Source organism: Nicotiana tabacum, chromosome 7 (genome assembly GCF_000715075.1).
Source record: "Nicotiana tabacum cultivar K326 chromosome 7, ASM71507v2, whole genome shotgun sequence".
Taxonomy (NCBI): domain Eukaryota; kingdom Viridiplantae; phylum Streptophyta; class Magnoliopsida; order Solanales; family Solanaceae; genus Nicotiana; species Nicotiana tabacum.
In genome coordinates, this window is record NC_134086.1 from 159,365,497 (window position 1) to 159,378,827 (window position 13,331).

A 13,331-nucleotide genomic window follows, 5' to 3' on the forward strand; every position below is an offset into this window, starting at 1 on the left:
CAAAAAGTTTAAGGGGCCAACTTGGACCTTTTTCCATAATCCTAATGCGTAGATTATTATGCAGGAATTGTCTATTCAATCTTAATGCTTAAATTATTATCTAGGTTTTGTCTGATTCAAGACATTTTTTCTTTTAAATACTCTTAAAACTATACATTGCTAAAGCATATATTCTTATCTCACATTCTAACCTTTATAAAAGTCGTACCAGAATTAGGGATACGTCTAGTTTCTATTACTTAATTCCACAAATGGAAATAAAACATTCAAGTAGTTATACATAAATTATACTGTATTAGTTGTCCAAGATCTTAGACCGGAATCAAAACTTCATGTAAATCACACGAATATTATACGGAGATCAAATTTCGTATACTTCTAACGACACTATCTCTAAAATTGAAATGATTCTTTCAGCTAAGAAAGCTCACTAAAAACAACCCAAATTACATATCATCAGATAATTTCCATTACAGAATCAAGAACACAACCAGGTATGCAAAAATCGCCACCTGCAAAGAAGGTGGAGAGGCTGGCTTGTCCCATTTTTCTTGTCGCTCACACGTTCAAAAATATTACTACCCAAATGCATGGAAAGTTTTGCCTTTGAGTAGTAGCTTTTCCTCAACAAGTCGGTCCTGGTAATGAAGAAAGTGGTTGTAATTTCTGTCGCTAATTCTTTGTCTAGAACCTGCCTCAGCACCAACTTCCACAGAGAGTTCACGTGACAAAATTTCAAGAAACGATAAGTTCCCTATAGGTGATCTTTCATCCACGAATGAATAATACTAAGCTGGAGTTATCGACGGACTCCAATCAATTCAATATCATACACCAACCACGAGTTTGGTGGGATATTCTCCTCAGCTCCCTGATTACCGTAGCTGCAAGAACAAAAATAGCAAGAATTATTCAAAACCAGAAAAGGAAATTACATGTATGAGTGTGTGCACTCAGTAGCGGAACCAAGATTTTGGAAGGAGGAACAGAACTTCCAAAAAAAATGAGGGGGAAGCAGGGGGAGGGATTTGTTTTCAAAAAGATATCTTCAGAAGCTGAATGTGCAGCATACCCCATTGATGGCGGGACTGTGAGCCTTCTTTTATCACCCACACGCATGCCTGTTATGGAAACATAATATAAGGATTAGTAGCTGCAGATGCGAAAGAAAAGAATTAAATAAGAAATGAGATATCAGATCTACTCATCACTGTCTTTACCGTCAAGACCAAGGTTCCATCCCTCTATGATGTCTTTGTCGCCTTCAAACAATAAAAAGGAAAAGCAGAGTTTAATAAAGGTTCACGAAAATAAAGTAGATTCTTCTATGGGTCCTGTGAGTACCTAGCCGAAACTTATATGGAGATTTTCCAATATTTGAGTAAAAAATCTGTCCATTCTCCTTTAGCTTGCCAGTGTAATAAACTTTGATCTGCGCAACAGTTCATGCAACAGGCAATGTTGAGATTGTAGTTTTTCTGAGGCAAGGCTGCTTAATGTAACATTAATAGTTTGAAATAACTATAAATTCTCAAGTAATTTACCTTCTTTCCTGGAGCAGCCAATTTTCCATCGGGTTCACCTGTTGCAAGCTCTTCAATGGTCAACCCGTTAGATAAAGTCCTTATTACAGTAGACTTGACCTTCAGACTCTTGTCCTCAACATCCACGGATTGTCTATTCATTTCATTCTCTTGCAGAACCGGAAGATCAATGTTAACCATACAGTCCTCCTGAGCCTTCGTCTTCTTTTTCTTCTTCTTTTTAATTTTCTTATCCAATTGGTGCCCATCAGCTACGGAGTCAGATTTTCCATCAATGCTTCTGCGTGCATGAAATGGTCAAATATTATAACCAAAAATAGACCCTAAAAACAAATTCTAGGAGGCTTTAGCATTCAACATTGAATAGGGAATCAGGGAGAAAGGAAACTGCATGATGTCAGAGTATGTTTTTTCTTAAACTTTGTGCCAAGTCAAACTACATCGTCAAAATTGAAACGGAGGGAGTAACATACTAATATTTACTAGTTCAAAGAAGATTCAGGTCTTTCCAACCTATTTCCTCTCAACAAAAAATAGGGTGCCTTATTCAGGGCTCAGACAGTAGGCAGGATCAGGATTCAGCGGAGTTTTGGAGAAAACAACACTGCTAATTAACTATTAAAAAACTCACTTATTGATTGTCAGTTTTTTATCTTCTTCATCTAATGCAATTGCAATTGGATCCTCATCCTGCTGACCAGCTTTTAGAGGATCTTGTTTCAGTTTACCCTCTTTAAGAGTGATATCAGCTTTTGTATCATGGCTTTCAACAGATTTGGCTTCCACAGAATGTTTTCTTTTCTTTGACTTTGGACCATGTTTAGAATCTTCCTCTGCTGGAGGCTCCAGAGTATCAAATTTGCCATCTTTCCTGCCAGAGTACGTAGCTTGAAAAAAATTAGAAGGGTAATGAGGTGTATAAATAACCTACTGAAAAAATAACTTGATCAGTGCATAGGTGGTGGATAAATCAGTGATGTGCAGCACGAAACAAACATTTACATTATTAAATAAATCAACATCTTACGTATTAATCACTGCCGTCCCAGCATCCACCAGCTTTGTGTTATCCTCTTTGTTGTCCTTCCCATCACTGCTAGTATCTGCTTCAAGAAGTTTACGACTATTGCCCTCAGGCTGTTTCCTCTTCTTGCTCGATTTAATGCTATTTTCATGTCTGTGCTCACTAAGAGGAGCAAAATAAGCAGGGAGAAAGTTAGAACCTTTGCTAGAGGCGAGCAATGAAACAGCGTTCCCTGGAATGCACAGAATAAAGGAAAGAACATTCTACATGTATGCATGCCCATAAAGCAGAGAGGATAACATGCACTGATTAAGGAATAGCTTCTATTCATTTTTCCTTTTCCAGATTACTCGAGAACGAACCTGCCAGATGCTAGTCATCTTAATACTTAGCATACTCTGGCAAACAATCATGAACTGGCAACAAGTCCACATGCCACAATGGATATAAGAAAAGAACAATTAAACAAAATTCTTCAAGCTAACTCCCAACTCCCAAGGTATGTGGCTCAAAGCTAAAGATAATATGAAAAATTCGATGTAGAATTTCCTTTGGTAGATATTGAGTACCTTGTATGGATCAAGGAACAACTATACATTGAAAACTTTCAGCAGGTATTGTGGAGTTCATTGGAAAATGTAGATTAGACAAAAAGTGATTTTTGAGGAGAAGCTCCTATCATACTCGATCCCTTTATTTTCTTATAAATCTTAAAATGTACCACCTCAAGCTGAAAAAGGTTACTGCAGTCGGAGAAATCAGTAGTTGTTTAAGTGTGACTTACTTTGCCTTTTCATGTTCCACTGTGCCACCATTTTCTGTCCTATGAGGAGCCTCAGCACTTAGTATGTCATTCTTTTGATTATCTTCTGATGTTTTAGCCTTCACATCAGCTTTCTTCTTAAGTGCAGATAAGAGACAATTGTCTTCATCTGCGTCCTGCAAGATATCCTCATCTTCGGACTCACTTACTTGGTACTTCTTCCTAAGCCTTTTATGGTTGCTATTGTGTTTGTGAAGCTTATTGTCTGACAAGTTCTCATCGTCTACTTGAACTGGAAACACCAAAAAAATTATTAGAAGAATAGAAATTCGGAATGAATAATGATAAGAGACTAGCCCCAAGGGTGTGGCTCAGCAGCCGATGAAGGAGGCCAGGGTCCGAATCCTAGCAGACAGAAAAAAAGCTAGGTGTTTTTTTCCTATCTATCTAACCCTTTGTGGACATATTACCTGATACCTGTACTAGTGGGAAGATGCGGGTATCTAGTGTACATTATCAGGGAAAAAATACTGAAAAGAGAAACTCAACACCAGCAGGATCATTTGTATCAAAATATTACACTTGGGGGAAGAGAGTGGATTAGCAATCTTCCCTACAATCCCTCTTTTGTTTGTTTAAGGAGAGATCCCACTGGACTATCATATCCCACATCCAAGGAGATAAGCAGTTCCAAAGGGTAGGGGCAGAACTCATTCAAATTTAAGGAACAATTGATAGCTTCAATCTTGCATGTTCACATGTGAGTTAAAAGATACCTCCGCTGCTTGAAGCAGGTGAAGGTGGGGATGTTTCTGGTTCACCATCATTGATAAAGCTATCATCATACTCGTCCTCATCAGTCCCGTGGCAGGATTCCCCTGTTTCTGTATCTACAATATCCTCCCCAAACGACTCTGTATCACTGTTTACATTTGCTCGTCCACTGTTACCCACATAGTAACCAGTCAGATAAACAGTTCTTGGACCAAGAACAGAAAAAACCACATCATCTGCCTCCTCGAACTCTAAATCCAAATGGCACGACTCTGTCTTGTTAGGTAACAAAGCACAGAGGAAAACAGGACTCTTGTTCCCCACATTACACTGTACCAAACTTTTAGTTTCAACATTGCCAATTCCCAATGTTGCCTGAAATGCCACAACACACAGAACAAGGAGCTAAAAGTGGTCAATCTCCTGGTTGTCCTCAACAAAAAATGAATATGCATCATAAATGGAATCCTAGTTTGACCGAAAAGAAAACTTAATCTTTGCTTTTGAGCTTCTTGCAAACTTTTTCCCTTCGTCTAATCTTTTTGCTTAGTTATGTGAAGTCCAAACAACTCACTCCATTTCGTGATACTTGAAGAAAGTATTAAAGTAATGTTTGAAAAATTAGTTTGATATGGAAAATATAACATCAAAGTTCAAGCTGTATAAAAATTAAAACAATTTGGGACATCCCAAAATGGAGAGACTAACATATAAATCGGGACAAGGAGTACATAAAATTAAGATTATAGTAGTTTAAATTACAAAGCCCGTATTGATGTTCAACTCACTTTACTTAAAATTCAGAAATTTATAGCCCGACTTCAAATTTAGCTATAAGTCTATAACATTGAGAATCTGAGATTTAATTAATTTATATATAAATCACCTGAGAAATTCGGAGCCTTCCTCTCGCATTGTCAAAAGAATGAGTAACCGGCTTTCCAGGTTTCACTTCAATTCCTATTAAAAAAACAAAAACCAAAAAAATTGCCGTACATACTATTTATGGATTCAAAAGGGGTAGCAAACGTGTAAATACAATTACATGTTTAGGCTCTAATGTTAAACGCAGTAATGGATGATAAAAATAGCAGTAGAAAACAGTTGAGAAAATTTTACCCCAAAATGCCATTGTTTCAGCTTCGCGGTGGTGGAACCCTAGGCGGAGAGGAGTGAAGGGCGATCCTTGTTTCTTCTCAAACCCTAAGCTATTTATACGTCGAGTCGGCGGGAGCTGTTTCTTCGCTTTCCTTACCGCGCTCACCCTTTTAATATTCTGCTCGTATTTATTTCTGAGTTTAAATTCTACCTGTAAAAAATATTTGTAGAAACTCGTATATCACAAATATTATAATTAAAAAAATATAGATAGCTTACATGTTTTAAGGTGATAGATAGCTATTGCTCACTCCGTTCCATTTTTAATAGACACATGAATACTATGGTCAAACTATTTAATTTTAGTGTGAATTTAGACATAATTTTTTAAAATAAATTTTATGTAATTAAAAAATATATAATAATTAGCAATTCAATACATTTAACAAAGACACGTAATCACGATTAAAGGAAAAAAAATTAATGATAGAAGTAGTAACTATAAATTGGAACAAATGGAGAAATAATTATTGGTATAGCCTAAATAAGTATTTTGTGTTCATTTCCTATTTAAGAGTTTTAAAGATATATGTTCCAAGAAGATGTTAATTGTCTATTTTATCAAATACGTGAATAAAAGTTCTCAACCAAAATATTTATCTTCTTTCTTAAATTTCATTAAAACAAATGCATAAGAACTTCTTATTTGTAATTGTAATTTTGTTTTTGTAATTAAATTTAAATATTTTTGGTAACAGATATACCTCTTGTTATTTTAAACTAAACTCTTAAGAATCTAGCAAAATGAAAATTTTTATTCTTACTTAAGAGGATGTAACTGTTTGATTTTGAAATTAAAAAGATGTATTTGCAAGTAGTCAAATTATAAGGGTATTTAGCGCAATTTATACTAAATAAAAACATCCTCGTCCTTTGTAAATTTAGATCTATAGCAGAGACTAGAGAGGAGGTGAAACAGTAAAAATTGCCTAAAGTGAGTGAGTTGAGCAATGAAGATTAATCCACCATTGTTATTGCAAATTAACAGATCTTATCTTAAATTAGTCAAAGGTGACAATTTTCCGAGGTACTATTTTCAAAGGTGGTTCGGTGCAGATTTTTCTCACACTGAAACTCCAACAACCAAATCCAATATTGATGCTTCATCAGCTGTTCCCATTTCATCTTCATCCATGGAATCCAATTACTCCCAGGTACAATTTTCTCTCTCTCTTTTTTCACACCCACCCACCAAAAACACACAGTTGAAAGGAGCAAATTTTTTTATATAATAAATTCAAATTTCAATGAATTTTGGCAGAAGATGGCTGCTGATTCAACATGGGTTTCAAAGATTATACTGTATTCTTTCTGGCAAAGTTCATGTTCTTGGAGAATTCGCTTTGCCTTAAACCTCAAAGGTCTATTCTTGGCTATTTCCCTCCTACTAAAAGATACAATTTTTATGTAGCATCTTTTCTTGGTTTGTCAACTGAGGAACTGTTTGACTGCTAACTTTGTGTTTTAGTTTCTGGGGTGCACAGGACTTTCTTATGAATATAGAGCAGTCAACATTGACAAAGGAGAACAGTTCACTTCAGGTATTATGTTTGACTTTTTGCTAGTTATTTTATTGAATTGCTTGTTCAGAAGTACCAAAGGCTTATCTTGAAATGCAATATTATGTTGATAAAAGAAAATGTAGTTAATGAATTCCAAGAAAGCTCATTCCTTGTGGTGCGCCCGCAATGTCTCAGCAGATGCTTACATCGCGCCTGAATATTGGCTTTTCTTTCTCCTGTGATAATTAGTTATTATGTGCTTAACTAGATATAAAGATAGTAGCAGCTGCCACATTTTGTTACAATAAGCACATCAGATGTGATTGATGGTTCAATGTCATGGTTCTTCCTAGTCCCCTTTAAATGGAGCTTTTGATTACTTATAAACAAAAAGCTTATAGCTCTTGATTTTAATAGCGATGAACATAAGTTGCAACCATTTCAATAAAGAATATGAATAAGCTGTTTGACTTAATTTTTTAAAGATTAAAAAAAAGCGGTTTGACTGTTTTGGCAAAACTTATAACACTAGCTTGTGTGGATTATACCTCATGATTGTTATAGTGATGGGCAGAACTAGCAGCTATTTCCCTGAAGGGTAAGAATAAGTTGTTTGGCTGTTTCTGATCAGTCACACTGATCAGAAGAACAAAAAAAATCTCATTGTCTGTGGGTTCTACAAAAAAAAATCTCATTGTATGTGGGTTCTACAACCCCAGGAACCTTCATGAGGCTACCATATCTGTCTGAAGTTCTTTATTTTGCCGGTACCAATAAGATCTCATCTTCCCCATTTTTATCCACAGGGTATCCTTTTCTCAGCATATCTTCCAAATTTATCTTAAAATAGCAGCTGCTTTTTAGGTACTGATATCTAGTTTTTGTAGCTCAACCCTACCCTCCTCTCCAAGACAGCAAAGACATGTCCAATTGACCTTTCTGTGATACGACTAATATTATCCCTGTCTAGGGCGATATATGCCCATCTAACCACACACTTTCTTTGGTAAGGATGCTGGGCCAGTATCCTAGATTCCTTATATGTAACAAAATATCCTTTCAATAATTAATAACTTCCAGTACGATTTAGCTCTCTGTTTTCCGGTGCCTGATTCTTCGTGTAATATAAGATTTTTTTTAAGTCAAAGGATCAAGGCATCCAATAAGTAACAGGAAGTCTTACAATGTGAAATCCGTAAATATTATGTAATTAGGTAGCCTCAGTTTGATTAAGCATAGGTATACATGCGCAAGCTCTTGCCGTGTTTGGATAGTAGAAAGAGTCAAAGTAGACAAACTTAATCCAGAAAAAGTAAAGGAGACGAAGCATAGAATCATCTACTTAATTACATTAGAGGACATTCTCTCTTGATTGAGCTATGGAAGCTAGTTTCTACTTCAGATTTCTACTGCTTAAGATTGTGATACCAGCTTCTGCTATCCAGTTATGAGTAATGTGATAAAGTTCTGCTCCATTTATTTTTGCCCTAACGTGACCATAAACACAATCTTCTGTAGCAATCAGTGGTTCACTAGCATAGTTTCTGAACTTGTGCAACGCTTCCAGAATAGAATATTGGTGGTATCTGCATTATTTTTTTGTTGCACCATCATATATGACTAATATCATAAGCATAATTTGCAGAGTTTGAGAAATTAAATCCTCTTCATTATGTTCCTGTATTGGTTGATGGCGATGTGGTCATTTCGGACTCCTATGCAATTTTACTAGTAGGTTCTTTTATGTGTGAATAAGATCTTTTAAGCTCATGCATTCTTCTTTGATTCCTAACCCTGGCACCATCATAAATGTGCTAATCTCTTTTCTGTTTGGCTAGTATTTAGAAGAGAACTATTGTCAGAGACCCCTGTTGCCAGTTGAACCTCAATTAAGAGCTCTCAATCTTCAGGTTAGATCCAAGTGTCTGTGGATCCTTCAGTCAGAAGTCCTCAAAGTGCATTATGAACTAATCAGGAAAAAACGTTCTTAAAGGGCATCTTGAAGAAAACATTTTAGAAATAAAAATGAGCTTATCGTGTTGCATGTGTCTGCTCATTATCTTGAATCCATAAGGGCAAGATATCTTGAAGGAGGGAGATATATATTTTCTCCAGCTTTAAGGTTGATGAACATTGACTTGTTGGAAATTTGTTCTTATGAAATATGTACTATGCAGCAAGGTTGGTTAAGACTAGGATAAAAACTGTGCATGCCTTTTTTTTCTCTGCAGGCAGCAAGTATTGTCAGCTCTAGTATGCAGCCACTTCATATGTTGTCAGTGCTGGTATTCTCTGGCTCCAGCAGTTCCTTTCTATGCTATGAGTTGCCGAGGAAGTTGTTTTGTCAGGGCAAATAATAGTTATCATTCATTTTTCAGAGATACATGGAGGAAAGGGTTGGTCCCGAAGAGAAACAATCATGGGCAAAATTTCACATACAAAAAGGTTTTAGTGGTAAGTTTCTTTGGAACTTCCCCTTGATTCTCTTGATATAAGTATGTTATTTGCTTTTTTCCTAACCGTCTCCTAACATTTATCCACTATATCGCTATAGCTTCAGGGAACTGTATCATTCCTTCTTCCATTCTCAAAGGGCCCAGGCCCGACCTGTGGGATTACACTGGGTTTGTTGTTGTTGCTTCTCCATTCTCAAAGGAATTGTTGTATTGTGAGGCTTTATCAAGGATTTCATTGAATTATCACGTCCTTGCTGAAGTTTAAAATTTTGAAACTAACGTCATTTTTTTAAAAAGGAAGGTAAAAATGGGAAATTAAGTAAAGCCGAGCAGGCTATCCTTGCTTGTGTATCCATTGCAGGAAAGGCACTCCTGTGGATTAAGTTTTAAGCATGGTCTATTTCCCATACCCATTTAGCCCACATGAAGAAAACAGAAGTCACCAATAAAGCCTTCAAGTTAATTTTGATGCTTGAGCTTTGAGTTATTCTGGTACATAAGAATATTCATCGTTGTAATATTTGAAAAAAAGAATGTTCATCGTACTGATTGAAAAAAGAATGTTCATCATTGTTCTTTTTTTTTTTTTTGAAAAGAATGTTTATCATCTGGAGTCTCTTGTTCCAATTTGTTTCACATAGTTTCACTGGATTGGTTATAAGGAGTTAGTTTGATTTGCATATTTTATATGTAGCAGGGTAGTTTTGGGCTTGTAAATAGAGCTTGTATAATAGGGAAAGCATCAAATGCGTTGGATTTCAACTTTCTATATTACTCATTGAGTTATTAAAACTTGATTCCCTGTATCTTTTTGAATATGGTTAGTTGTACATATGCTTCAAAAAAATTGGATATCCAATTGAACATTTATTGGGTTAATTTTCATAAAAAGCATCACAGGGATGGGGATAGAGGTAATATTCGTCTTAATTGGTGACGAATTTGATTTTTCATGAGTCAGAGGAGAAAGTTAGTTCTGAATTGGATAACAGAAGGATCTCTTTCAGCCTACAGTGTTCAATATGCCCATTTGCTTAAGCTTCTGGTGTTTAGACAAGATGATACTCTTTTGCTATAGATCATGATCCTTTTTCCTGTAGATTCTAGGATAAGAATGTGGCAACTAGGCCTCCTTGTGTTGTCTGATATAGGGGATTTTGTTTCCTTCTGTAGTCTTCTTCATCCTCGTGTTTAATTGGTTCTGAAGAAATTACTTTTTTTTCGGAGCAGCTCTTGAAAAATTGCTCACTGGATCTGCTGGAAAGTATGCTACAGGAAAAGAAGTATATATGGTATGTTCTCAACATTTCTATGCTTGCATGCTAACATTGTTTTATTGTGCACCTGAATTTATTGAGCTTCTATAAATTAATTGGAAAGTAGTAGAGGTAATATTTCCAGTTGTGAAGTGATGTTTTTGTTTTTTATGACGATGATATAGTTTTATGTGCATGCAAAGAAACTGGAAATCCTCGTCTGGTGCATCATTTAGATGAACTTTGTAGTTTGGATCTAGAATTTTTTTTTTGTGGGTTGAATATTTTCCTGAGTATGGTTGTTGCTTCTCTCAAATAAATGAGATCAGGGTATTATTTTGTTTCGATGAAAACAGCAATCACAACAACAGTTAAAACGATAACCTTGATTATATTATTCCTAAATGATCTTGGAGCTGATATTACACGGTGGAAAATTGCAGGCTGATGTGTTTTTGGCGCCTCAAATTGCAGTGGCTACTAAAAGATTTAACATTGACATGGTAAGTTTTGGTGGGTGTTTTGTGAATACGGTGACAACTAAAATTGCTATTAAATGGATTTGGGTCATTTTTTTGGCTGCAAAATGACTACCCATTACTTGTTTAAACTCTATTAGTTCTTTTCCATCACGGGTTCAAGCCGTGGAAACAGCCGCTTGCAGAAATGCAAGGTAAGACTGCATAGACCCTTGTGGTCCGGCCCTTCCCCGGACCCTGCGCATAGCGGAAGCTTAGTACACCGGGCTGCCCCTATGCATTGGATTTCAGTGCAAACAAACTTCATTGTCCTTAGCTGCAAGAGAGCCAAGTTAATCAAACTCTAAAGCTCCAACTTGCTTAGCCCTATTATACTGGCCATACCGGGCTGGACTAGTTTGATACATATGCTCGAGTTTGAGATTGAACTCTGGTCGATTAATTTCCATGGTCGAGCTTGACACAGCTTATTTGGCTAAACAACCAAGCTTGAGCTCGTTCGTGAACTTAGTTGACATGAAGCTTGGCTCCGAATCATTGTTTGTCTACGTGAGCCACCCTTATCCCATTCGTTTGAGTACAGCTAACACTCATCTGACTTTCTAGATGCCATAGCAAAACCTACCAAGCAAAAACGATAAATAAAAAAACCCTCTAAGTTACCTGAGTTTTCGTGAAGCATCAAGCTGAGCGAGACAAATTGAGCTTTCATGAGCTTTGTTTATCTAATAATTGAGCATCCTTGACACAGGGCTCAAGTTCTGTTTGTTTGTAAAGTAAATGAGCTGAGTTTGAGTTTTATACGAGTGGATATCGAGCTTATGAGATGGGTTGAGTTGAGTTCTATTATCTTGAAAAACTACTATTTTCATGTAAATAAGATTCTTGGCAATGGTGTCTTTGGTATGACGTAAATCGTTTTCATGAAATATTCTCCTTTATATCCAATGAATTACCAAAAAATAAGTAACTTCTGTTTTTTGTGGAGAACATTTCACATCACACTTAACGTGGATCCTGCTTTTTTTCCTGAGGATATATACTGTCCAGTCATTGAATCTAACAGTCTATCGGAAACAACCTCTCTGTCCTTCTAAGGCATGGGTAAGGCTGCGTACATCTTACCCTCCCCAGATCCCACTTGTGGTAAAATACTAGTCTTGTTGTTGTTGTCGTCGTCATCATTGAATCTAACAATGTCTGTCTTCAACTTTTTTGTCCACTCACTCCCCACTCCTCAACCTTCCAAGAAAACAAACAAAACAAAACTTAAAATACTCAATCAGCAGGTGGTTTAATGAACATATCTACCAAAACTTACTTGCATTTTCTATCATTTAATGAGCATATCTACCAACACATAATTGTATTTTTTATTTGCAGTCTTTCTTTTTGGAATAGAACTTCTAGTATTCTGTGATTTGATTTGAAATGCACCTTACGTCGTCTATGTGCAGTCCCAGTTTCCCACTTTATCAAGGATATATGATTCCTGTAAGGCTTTGCCAGAATTCCAAGCTTCTTCGCCAGAGCGACAGCCCGATGCCGCCCTGTAAGCTATGCTTAGTGCTGAGTTTCAAGAATATTGAAGTCTGCTAAATGTTGTTTAGATGTGATGAAGTTATAAGTAAAATGTAAAACCTTACGTTGTGTTTGATACGATGTAAAAATATTTTCATACTATGTTTTTGTTGAAAAATTTTTGAAAGATTTTTTTTTTTTTGACGAATCTTGAAACATGAGTCACTAATCACATTGTTTTGTGATGTATAAGAAAAGATTTGGTGTTCAGGTTGATTTTTGAATCAAAGTGGGTTTCTTTTGATAAACGAACACCATTAATGTGTAATTGCTAGATTTGATTGTCACCTTCTATTTGAGCAAGGAATGAATATCGGACCCTATTAATTCACGTGTTCCTACTTGTTCTACTTAAGCAACATAAGTGCTATTAATCCTTACTAGTATATGTACCCGCGCGATGCGCGGATTATTTTAAAGGGAAAAAAAGAAAAGCAGAGGGAGATATTGGAAACAGATGTATATTGCTACAGAAGTACTTGGCTTTAAACGGATTAGTCCACCAGAAAATGCAGATATTTTTGTCTCAAATTATGATCAGAAAAAATAAAGGGCAGTTAAACATATGTGTAATTCACAGATTAAGATATCACCTTCTGTCATGATGTACTTTGGATCAGAAGTGTATGAGAATATGAACAAGTCAGTCATGTTGGTTGATGATATAAACGACGACTCACATGGATAACCAAGATCTCGAAAATATCCAATCCTTGTAAGTAGAATCTATAGAATAATTTTAAGTCTCAGATGAAATGCATACAATAAAAATATTAATTCTCATCAAGATTTTA

The 13,331-nt window shown here is 36.0% G+C and overlaps 2 protein-coding genes across 4 annotated transcripts; one reads left to right on the forward strand and one right to left on the reverse strand.

Annotated features, from left to right (window-relative positions):
* Positions 1–329: 329 nt before the first annotated feature.
* LOC107773409 (peptidyl-prolyl cis-trans isomerase FKBP43-like) lies at positions 330–5,404 on the reverse strand. Its single transcript, XM_075217946.1, has 11 exons — positions 5,225–5,404; positions 4,992–5,065; positions 4,108–4,480; positions 3,353–3,623; positions 2,572–2,730; positions 2,176–2,415; positions 1,545–1,824; positions 1,345–1,432; positions 1,221–1,262; positions 1,073–1,121; positions 330–884 (listed from the first exon to the last, which is right to left on the reverse strand). Exons 1-11 carry the CDS (start codon positions 5,235–5,237, stop codon positions 800–802), a joined length of 1,674 nt encoding a protein of 557 aa, XP_075074047.1. The 5' UTR covers positions 5,238–5,404; the 3' UTR covers positions 330–799.
* Positions 5,405–6,123: 719 nt separating this feature from the next.
* On the forward strand, positions 6,124–12,665 carry LOC107773977 (glutathione S-transferase zeta class). Of its 3 annotated transcripts, none has more exons than XM_016593419.2 (10): positions 6,124–6,417; positions 6,528–6,624; positions 6,748–6,804; positions 8,411–8,496; positions 8,604–8,675; positions 8,997–9,050; positions 9,144–9,219; positions 10,452–10,513; positions 10,921–10,980; positions 12,414–12,665. In XM_016593419.2, exons 1-10 carry the CDS (start codon positions 6,214–6,216, stop codon positions 12,510–12,512), a joined length of 867 nt encoding a protein of 288 aa, XP_016448905.1. In that variant the 5' UTR covers positions 6,124–6,213; the 3' UTR covers positions 12,513–12,665. The 3 variants fall into 3 exon arrangements, with proteins under 3 accessions (XP_016448905.1, XP_016448906.1, XP_016448904.1); XM_016593418.2 differs by having other exon boundaries at positions 6,127–6,417; positions 6,525–6,624; XM_016593420.2 differs by lacking the exon at positions 8,411–8,496 and having other exon boundaries at positions 6,126–6,417; positions 6,525–6,624; positions 8,611–8,675.
* Positions 12,666–13,331: the final 666 nt, after the last annotated feature.

Excerpts from the sequence above, each read along its gene's own strand:
- LOC107773409 (XM_075217946.1), bottom strand. Across the intron at positions 4,481-4,991 it reads GAAGGCTCCGAATTTCTCAG|GCAACATTGGGAATTGGCAA; the intron begins GTGATTTATATA and ends GTGGCATTTCAG. Across the intron at positions 1,433-1,544 it reads TGGCTGCTCCAGGAAAGAAG|ATCAAAGTTTATTACACTGG; the intron begins GTAAATTACTTG and ends ACTGTTGCGCAG.
- LOC107773977 (XM_016593418.2), top strand. The coding sequence starts at position 6,214 with ATGAAGATTAATCCACCATTGTTATTGCAAATTAACAGATCTTATCTT. Across the intron at positions 6,805-8,410 it reads AGGAGAACAGTTCACTTCAG|AGTTTGAGAAATTAAATCCT; the intron begins GTATTATGTTTG and ends CATAATTTGCAG. Across the intron at positions 9,051-9,143 it reads TTCATATGTTGTCAGTGCTG|AGATACATGGAGGAAAGGGT; the intron begins GTATTCTCTGGC and ends TTCATTTTTCAG.